The 10,000-nt window shown below is 33.6% G+C and overlaps 2 protein-coding genes and 1 long non-coding RNA gene across 4 annotated transcripts in view; 2 read left to right on the forward strand and 1 right to left on the reverse strand.

Moving 5' to 3' along the window:
* The window catches only part of LOC125680286 (tubulin gamma-2 chain-like), a 29,779-nt gene extending 22,154 nt beyond the window's left edge, over positions 1–7,625 (forward strand). Inside the window, exons 11-12 of the mRNA XM_048919747.2 lie at positions 3,766–3,943; positions 7,249–7,625. Coding sequence (XP_048775704.2) covers positions 3,766–3,943; positions 7,249–7,607 — 537 coding nt within the window. The 3' untranslated portion in view covers positions 7,608–7,625. The remainder of the gene's footprint in view (positions 1–3,765; positions 3,944–7,248) is intronic.
* Positions 1–10,000, reverse strand: part of LOC125680288 (uncharacterized) — a 17,247-nt gene that overhangs the window by 2,792 nt on the left and 4,455 nt on the right. The window contains exon 3 of the mRNA XM_048919750.2: positions 190–266. Coding sequence (XP_048775707.2) covers positions 190–266 — 77 coding nt within the window. The remainder of the gene's footprint in view (positions 1–189; positions 267–10,000) is intronic.
* Positions 8,225–10,000, forward strand: part of LOC130052156 (uncharacterized) — a 3,096-nt gene continuing 1,320 nt past the window's right edge. Inside the window, exons 1-3 of one of the 2 annotated variants that reach the window (XR_008800537.1) lie at positions 8,401–8,989; positions 9,280–9,352; positions 9,703–10,000. The exon at positions 9,703–10,000 is cut by the window's right edge and continues 40 nt beyond it. This is a non-coding gene — a long non-coding RNA (uncharacterized LOC130052156). Of the gene's footprint in view, positions 9,353–9,702 lie in introns of both variants that reach the window. The other variant, XR_008800536.1, reaches the window with a different exon arrangement.

The following is a 10,000-nucleotide window of genomic DNA, read 5'->3' on the forward strand; positions in this document are numbered from 1 at the left end:
ATGTTGATTTAGGGACTTAACTCCCAACCTAAGGGCCCATAGATTTCACAATTTTGATAGAGGACTCCATGCTCAGCATTCTAATACACCCAGTACCAACCATTTTTCAAAAGTAGTGCTATTTGGAATTCAATCTCAGTGCATGTATTGAAGCATCTTTATGAAGAGGGATATTTGTGAAAAACATACTCGTCCTGCATTGATCTTCTCCGTGACCATGTGTACATGGTTGCCTCCCCCTTTGGACCAAACAAGGGAATGGCCACCTGAAACATTAAAGCATGTAACCATAGCATCATCACATTACAGTAACTTTAAAATTTATAAAAAAAATTCCCATGGCAGGACAACATTGCAATTAGGAGAGGAGAAAATCTATGGTTCGACCGGGAATCAAACCCGGGACCCCTACATTACTAGTCAGGTGCTCTAACAAAGCAACATTTTTTATCGTTTATCAAATTTATTCCTGCTATTGTGCAGATTAAGACATCATGTTTCAATACATGTGTGTGCAAAGATTGTCTAGTAAGAAAACTAAAGACTTTTTGAAATACTTTGATTGACATGTTTACTGTCAGTAAAATATCAAATTGACACTGCTTTTACTTGACCATGAAAGTGACACATTCTTCTCTTTAATAACCTACTTGTCTCATGATGAAGAAATTGTAATCTCATTTAAATCAGATCCGAAGATACGCTCACAATCGCTACAATAGTAGAGTATATGGCATGGATCTAAGAAGTCTGATTTTAATTAGGTTGAAGAAACTGTGGACATACTAGACGTTAGACAACTGTACAACATGACTGATGTGTTTTGAGGATATTGAATATGGTGTTGAAGGGTGTTAATTACTTCTATAGGGCATTAGAAAGAATAAGGAATATCCATAGTCCGAGATATTGTAACTATAGAGCTACATGATAACCAAGGGGTTTAGCTATTTCAATACTGGTACTTTACCCATATTTTTATGTGGATTTTTATGCAATTCATTTTACAGTAACCACATTTGAATCTGACAAATTCCCTTTGCTAACACTTAAAAAAAATTCTGAGTTTATTCTTAAACACTATGAACTTGGGTATACATTATGTATATTTATGAGTTTCAAGACCAGCCATCAGTTTCAAGATTTTCTGAAGAATCTCAAATTTTCTCTAAACTGAGTCGTAATATATGTTGATGGCATGCTTATATGAGTCTGAGAAAAACTCCTCAAACACAATTTTCTGAGATTTGAGAAAATCTCAGCGCTCAGGTGGCCCCAATGCCTTCTACCTATAATCTTCATGGCCGAGTTTCACTACTACCAATACAAATTACATACATTTTAGTAGTGTTCATGTATCTTCATACACATTTCTTTATGTAGGATGGTACACATAATGCAAACTAATTGACAAGCAAATCAGTTTATGTTGACACAAGATCAAAACACATTTGCTCAAGGCACCTTTCTGTATCATGTAATACCTATCCTTGATAGCTACTAGTCAGGGAGAAATTGTTTTGAGGTAAATGATACTGATGATGAAAGTTAATATGTAGAGAAAACAACAAACAACTTAAAAGATGGTAAGTTTTTGAAACCTTTCGTTCTTATACATTTCAGATTAAAATACGGCCCACTCTCACTTTGTAAAATAAAAAAAACAACCCACCGTAATGCAGCGATAGACATTGATGGAATGAGAATGATTTTCAATCTAGTTTTGCAATAATGTTAGAAAAAAGATAAATGTTTTTACTGATTTTTTGGGGGGAAAAACCCTGTGCATATTTATAATGAAAATAGGAATTTTTCATTTTTGTATGGAAGGCAATTAGAAATAGAAGTATAAATACATGTTATGATGTAACAATAATTTTGCAACTGATTACCTTCTGCTAAACATTAATCTACATGTTGACTTAATTATTGCACGATGAATTCATACAATACTCTAAGGCAAATCAATAAAGCACTAACAAGTGTGCGATTTTCATCTAACACTATTGTAGAATGTCTTTTACTGTTTTTAAACATGTCTAACAAAATTCTTGTACAATCAAAAAGTTCTAAATGTAAGCAGTTTTTTAGCTCATCTGAGCCATCATATGGTGTGATCTTTGAGTTTGCTGTCACTGTTGCTATAAATTTTCAGCTTCTTCTCCAGAATTTCAATAAATCTTACATAAACAATGCTTTGAGCTAAGATTCATTGAAATCTGGAGAAGAAGCTGAAAATTTAAAAAAAACATTAAATGAAGAGCAACCTCCATGTGGAGGTGAATATGTTAAAAGTGGAAATAGCCCAGGGTCATTTAAAAGCTTTCTTAACTACTGAAATAGCCCAGGGTCATTTAAAAGCTTTCTTAACCACTGAAATAGCCCAGGGTCATTTAAAAGCTTTCTTAACCACTGAGCTGGATGAAACAGATTTAAGCTTGTTCATATCAGTGAAGGCCTTGGGAAACAACAGTCAAGCTGCAAAACTTTTGATAATTAAGGGAGGGGTGATTATTTCCATTTATTTTAAAAACAACAATATTCATGTATATATAGTTAGGGATTCAAGCTGGGCCAATTAAAAATATCCTTTGTGAATCTTCTTTTCAACATCAACAAATTGGCTATATTTTAAAATTCGTCAAAATAATGTTAAACTTATAATTGATATAATAATGTAGTGCACAGTTCAATATTGGATTTTTCATCAATCTTGTTTGTGTCACTTTTTGACATATCAAGTAAAATACCATGATGTAAAAATTTTTGTATAGACACATGTATTTCTTTTAGGACTTGAGAGAGAATGAAACATTTTTTTGAGAATTTTTTCTTGACACAAAATTTAAGGTACACTTTATAAATCCAAACAGTAACTTGCTCATGGACTGTCACTCTTAAACATTGAACTACTTTTGCTGCTAACCTACATTTAGCCTAAAGGTCAAAATGTTGGATCAACAAGAGGCCTGTGGGCCACAACGCTCACCTGAGTCACCCTGGCCTATATTTAAAGATTTCCCCATCATATTCACATGTAAACTTTAATCTCTATTGTAGCCCCAATTTACCCCCGGGGACCATGATTTTTACAAACTTGAATCTGCACTATGTCAGGAAGCTATCATGTAAATATAAACTTTTCTGGCCCAGTGATTCTTGAGAAGATTTTTCCTGTATATTTGCATGTAAAACTTTGATCCCCTAATATGGCCCCACCCTACCCCCAGGAGTCATGATTTTGAGAAACTTGAATCTCCATTATGTCAAGAAGCTATCATGCAAATTTCAGCTTCTCAGCATGGCCCAGTGGTTCTTGAGAAAAAGATTTTTAAATTACCCCACTCTATTTTTGCATTTTTGTGATTATCTCCCCTTTGATGGGGCATGGTCCTTCATTTGAACACATTTGAATCCCCTTCACCCAAGGATAATTTGTAACAAGGAATTTAAGAAATTTCCTTTTAATCATCCTGACCTTTGAACTTTGATCTAGAAAATTTACAACTCATCACAGGGAACGAGTGCACAATGTTTGTTGCGGTGTTCTTTAATTCTTGCCCCCCCCCCCCCCCCCCCCCCCCCCCCCACACACACACAGCAGCTTTATGCAAGGCATAAAATCAGCATTTCAATCTTTGTCAGTTATAGATAACATTCTTCATTATAGACATCATTTCACTTTATTTTACATGTATCTTAAATTGAACCCTTGTACAGACATACATTTGATGTAACGCAGATCACCGTTTACTTTCTATTTAGATGAATTTGTGGTTCTATGGGATTGCAGCAACATGTCTGTTGATAGCTCTTGCACCATCCTCTGTAAGCCAGCAAACTGATGTAGCAACAACTGGTCTGACGGTGCTTACAGCTGCTGGTGCTGTTGTATCAATAGGCTATATCTCTTTGTGCATCACAGAATTTTTCCTAGGTATAGGTATGTATGGAACAATTTTTTGATTTTGTCCTCTCATTCACAGAGTACAAGAAAACTGTCCAAGATCAATAGATTCCATCATTAGTTTATCATGTCGAATAGGGAAATTCTGACAAGGGGATAAAATTCACAATCTAGGACAAGGCTTTCCAGATAAATATTTTCAGCGAAGTGAAATTTCCCTATATCACATGATTAAATAAAGAGATATAATTTTTCTCAAATTTCTCACAGATTTAGTGCATTATTCATGAGCTCAAAGATTTAAAATTCAAAATTAGCAAAATCTTTATTGAACTTATATTCATCTCAAGTTGAAAGGTTTGTGCTTTTATCAAGAAATTGAAAAAGCATATCGCTGCTAAGACATTGGTAAGTTTAGATATAATATACAATACTACACACATGTAGATTTCTCTGTTTCGATATGATACATGTTAGGTCTCAATGACATAAGTTTTTCTGTTGGATAAATTTGAAAACTATTGGGTATGTTGAAAAGTTACCTAAGAGCTAAGTAACCATAAAAACAGTCCTAATTGCTAATGTCTAGAGGTCAAATGTCATGGTCATAAATGAAGGCACATTCAGCACATCTTGGTGATGTCACATTGAAACTCAAACTAAGCATAAAAAATACTCTACTTCTATCTAGCAGTCAAATGTAAAGGCCGGAATGGAAAGCAAATTCAATATAATCTCAATATCCCCCATATAAATCTGTTTCAGTTAGTGTAAGTTTAAATCTTTCTTTCTTTGCTGCAGTAGGATGACTAGAGCCAGTATCTGCTGGAGGGAGAAGGTGTTGAGAACCAAGCACAAAAAGAATATTGAGCAAAGTTGACCTATTGAGACTTTTACACACTTTGGGGCACATCTGCACTGGGGCATACTTGTATTTGAAATACTGTATTTATTTTCATGAGTCATAATTTCACAGATTACCATTTTTGATTTGGTCTGTGGATACACACATAATATGGAATAGCAATATATCTGAATACTTTCTAGAAATAATTCATGCAATACTCATCTTTCAGTTTTGAATTTAAAGTAATGACAACACAGCAATCCAAAAATGCTGAAATCATGATACACAGCTGTTCATACTCATAATATTATATATTTTACGCCATTACTGAATTTATCAGTCAGAACCATACGAATTGTTATTTTTCTTCTAAAGATCTAAAAATGAAAACCATTTAATGTCTAAGCTCAATATATCATATATCAAATACTATATACCTTTTTTTCACTTACGACAAAGTTCTTAGGGATTTTATGCCCCACTTGGTATTGCCCTTGTCATTTTAAATAATAATAGAAGAACAGACAGACAGAAAGATATGGGAACAAGAGGCCCAAGGGCCTAGAATCGCTCTTCTGATAAATTGTACAACCCCACCATTTCTATTCTTAGCCTCTTAGTATTCTAAATCTTTAGTTAAATCCTAAGAATTTTAAAAAAAGTAGGTCAATGTGACCTACTTTTTGGTTTACACATTTTGAGAACCCAAGAAATATCAGCTGACAAAGTTTGATGATTTTAAGCCAATTAGTATCTGAATATTGAAATATAGCTGTCAAATTCCAATCGTAGGTCATGGTGACCTACTTTCTGGTCAGCGAACTCCGAACATGCAAGACCCATCAACTGACAAAGTTTGATGACTGTAGGTCAAATAGTATCTGAAATATATAAATATAGCCGTCAAATTCCAAAAGTAGGTCAAGGTGACCTACTTTTTCGTCAACACCCTTCAAACATGCAAGACCCAACAACTGACAAAAGTTTGATGACTGTAGGTCAAATAGTATCTGAAATATATAAATATAGCCGTCCAATTCCAAAAGTAGGTCAAGTTGACCTACTTTTTGGTCGAAACCCTTCGAACATGCAAGACCCAACAACTGACAAAGTTTGATGACTGTAGGTCATATAGTATCTGAAATATATAAATATAGCCGTCAAATTCCAAAAGTAGGTCAAGGTGACCTACTTTTTGGTCGACACACTCCGTAGACTCAAGATGCATCAACTGTCAAAGTTTGATGATTGTAGGTCAATTAGTGACTGAAATATATAAATATAACTGTCAAATGCCAAAAGTAGGTCACAGTGACCTACTTTTTGGTCGATACACTCCGAAGACTCAAGATGCATCAACTGACAAAGTTTGATGATCCTAGGTTTTACAGTGCCCAAAATATGCATCTAAAATTGAAAATGTGAAATTTGAATATTTGCAAAATTCAAAAAGTAGGTCACTGTGACCTACTTTTTTATAAATATGTTTCAAGGCCTCAAGATGCATCAACTTACAAGATTTGATGATTCTAAACCTCTCGGTATTTGAAATAACAACTTAAAATATATCTATAAATGATAAGCCATAAAATTCAGAAAGTAGGTCACGGTGACCTATTTTTCAGTTGACGCATTTCAAGGTCCCATGATCCACCAACTGACAAGTTTTGATGATCATAGGCTTCAAAGTGTCCAAGATATGCATCAAAATTAATTTTAAAATAAATACCTGCAAAATTCAAAAAGTAGGTCACCGTGACCTACTTTTGAGACAACTTGACACAAGGTCCTAAGATGCATCAACTGTCAAAATTTGATGATCCTAGTCCTTATAATGACTAAAATATCAAAGATTTAAGGAAATATAAATTTAGGTCAACTTTGAAGTGACCTTGAGACCACGCCCTTTGCCCCAGGGTAATGCCTTGAACAATTTTTAATCTACAACATATCCTCATCCTTATGTGTAAGTTTGGTGATAATCTGCCCAGTGGTTCTTGAGAAGAAGATTTTTTATCAACCACTACTTTTGTTTGTATTTTCCTGATTATCTCCCCTTGTTAAAGGGTCACATCCCTCTATTTAGTATGTATGAAAGCCCTTGGGCCAATGATACCCTGTAACAAATTTGAAAAAAATTGGCCAAGGGGTTCTTGAGTTATAACCCTTTTTCTAAAAAGTTTACACACACCGCACAAATGGCCATAGCATTAGCTCTTTGAGCCTTCGGATCAGAAGAGCTAAAAATATTGATCAGCTGGATTTGGACTTTCAGCTCAGTTTCCCTACCAAATATATAAATGTTGTTGAACTAACATCTAATTGTACATGTATATCCACTTTATGGCCGACAGTTTTATTTATATTTCTCCTTTCATCTTGGTCAATGTATCAGTACCTTTTGATTGACTTCATGAATACTTTAGTGTTACTATGTATACTGGCTATACGTATCGCAATTCTGATAACAACTTGCAAAACACTTTAATTTTAGATAATGCACGCAGAACCGGGTACGAAGAGGGCAAAGAGAAAGGAGGGACTGACGGCAAAACGATTGGTGAGGCTGAGGGAATCCAAATGGCAGAAGAGGAGTGCCAAAAAGAATTATCTGAGCTACTGGAAGATTGTCAGAAAGAAATTGACATGGCTGTAGCTGCTATTCTGCAGGAGGAATTAGATGGACGACAAAATGCTATCGACATAACTGCCTCTGGATTTACGACTGATGCTGCTGCACAACTTCGTAGCTGCATTATTAGAAACCCATGTACATCAGATGATACTGCAAGTTGTAAATCCGTACAGATTGATGGAACAGATTTATGTATTACAACTTCATTGGTGGTATAAAGTGTGGAAAAAACCAGACATTGCCTTTTTTTTTTTTTAAATTTCTCATCTATATCAAATTAGGCACAGACACCCAACGTTTGAAATATATACATTAATGAAATAATTGTTTTCCTGTAAACAAACTATTCATAGTTCAATTTTGTTAATTGTATATATATTTATAATGTTGAGTGCCTGTGAAATTAGGATCATATCAAAACTTTGGATACATTGTTTACAGAGTAAATCTTCAAGCAGTGCAATATATCACTAGCTCATAATATTTACCCATGTCAGACATAAAGCTTTACTGTTTCAGTGCATTATTTCTAGGTAAAAGCGCTGACCTTTCAACCTGACATAAAACCTATACACATGAAATCATTCCAAAAATAAGTGAACTTCAATATAGAGATATAAAAGAATATCAAAATGTCTACGTTTTTTATATCGTAGGGTATATGAAAACAAGCATGGGGTAATTTAAAAATATTAAATATTTCATTCCTTAGGTTAAGAAGTTAATAATGTGAATATCACAGAATATCCTAAATTTGAATGAAAATTTACTGCATTAATGTTTTCATAGCATTTCTAAGCCTAGATAAATCATTTAAAAGAGAGGTAGGGAATCTGACTAATGTAGGGTTCTAGGTTTGAATTCTGGTCAAGTCATGTGACTTTGAATCATTATATTGATGACCAATGAAATAACCCACAAGGCTGGTCCAGTGTCGATGGTAAAACACATCTCACGATAACAGGGGTGAAATGTGAAACAATTGGTTAGGAGCTGTCAATCTAATTTAGATCAGATACTCATAATGACATAAAATGTGTAGTGGTCAGGCTACTTCCATTAGTGACCAGATAGGTCAGTTAGTGGACCACCTAGTGGAAAATTCACAAATCCTGGTTTCAATTCTCAGACAAGTTTGTTAATTAAATTTCTCCTGTCAGGAACGAAACTGAGAGTACAAGTGTAATAGAGTGAATTTTACATGTTTTTAATACTTTATTTCAGGGATTTCATTTATTGAAAATAAATTGCTTTAATTCAATTTCTTTACAGAGTTTTGAAATTTGATATGAGAATAAAGTTTTATCTAATTGAAATCATTATTATAACTCTGACTTGTGTTTGTCTTGTTATTTCATTACTTATTAAATTTTACTGCTTACTATGCAGAACAGGTTTTTCTTTAGGATAATTGTTACTATTTATAGATCACTCTAGCTTGGTCACATGGTTTTTAGGAGGGAAATTTCTTTTGAGGACAGGTATTCTTGTTTTCATGCTTAAGTGGCACGGAAGGGTTTTTGGATAAAAGTTTCATATAGTAGCTTGTTCTTTGCTAGTGGATTGATTTATTGGATGGAGATTTATTCTATTTGATCAGGTTAGTATTAAAGTTAGGATGCACTATTTCTTTATTTTCACTACTTTATCTTGTCTGAGTGAATGTTTGAATGATAGACAATATGAGGAGTGAATGATCTTTGCAAGTTTGCACGAATGCTGTAAATAATTGATATAGAACATATTGATATATAATTAAATAAGATTCAAATTAATGTGTTTAACTTTTAAAGGAGAGAATGAATGTATTACACTTTATAAATACTTAAGAGTAAATATTCATTCATGCAATAAATTATAACTCTACAGTAAATACCTATTTTATTATAGTTAGAACATCAACACATACTATAAAGTAGGAGGATTTCTTAATGTTTGCACCGACCTTTGCACCTCATGGGAGGTAAGGTTAATTGTAGAAATGTTGTAAGTTTGACTATAAATTCAGTATTTCACATGCAAATTGTTAAAGCATTTATAGTCAGTTTTCCTTTTGTTCAATTCATGTACTTTAGCAGTTTAGCATGAATTATCTATTATTTAGAATTTATTCAGTTTGTGTATATCAAACTCTTTACTATGATAAGCTTATTCATGCTAAGCTTAGGGAAAGATTATTGATTCAAGAAATTATTGTAATTCATAATTTCTATGTATTTTAACCTCTCTTTTAATATTTTGATAAAGACCTTGATTGTAAAACTTCTTATGCAGAGTAACTTTATTGTATTCATAACTTTCATTGTATTTCAGGGTCATGCAACAATCATCACCACAATAAAGATAAAACCCACGACACCGGAGTTATTGTTATTATTACACCCGGTTACACAAGGATCTGATTTTAATTAGACTGGGAGGCATTAAATAGATCATATGTATATAGAAGTCTGAAAAGCTCCATTGATATGGCACCTGACTAGTAATGCAGGATACTCTGGTTCGATTCCAAGTCCAGCCAATTATCGTCAAACCATATTTCTCTTCTGGTCACACTACAAACTACTACTTTAAGCATTCTTTTTATATGAAAAAAATCTGTACATCATCA

The sequence above is a fragment of the Ostrea edulis genome, chromosome 2, assembly GCF_947568905.1.
Source record: "Ostrea edulis chromosome 2, xbOstEdul1.1, whole genome shotgun sequence".
Classification (NCBI taxonomy): domain Eukaryota; kingdom Metazoa; phylum Mollusca; class Bivalvia; order Ostreida; family Ostreidae; genus Ostrea; species Ostrea edulis.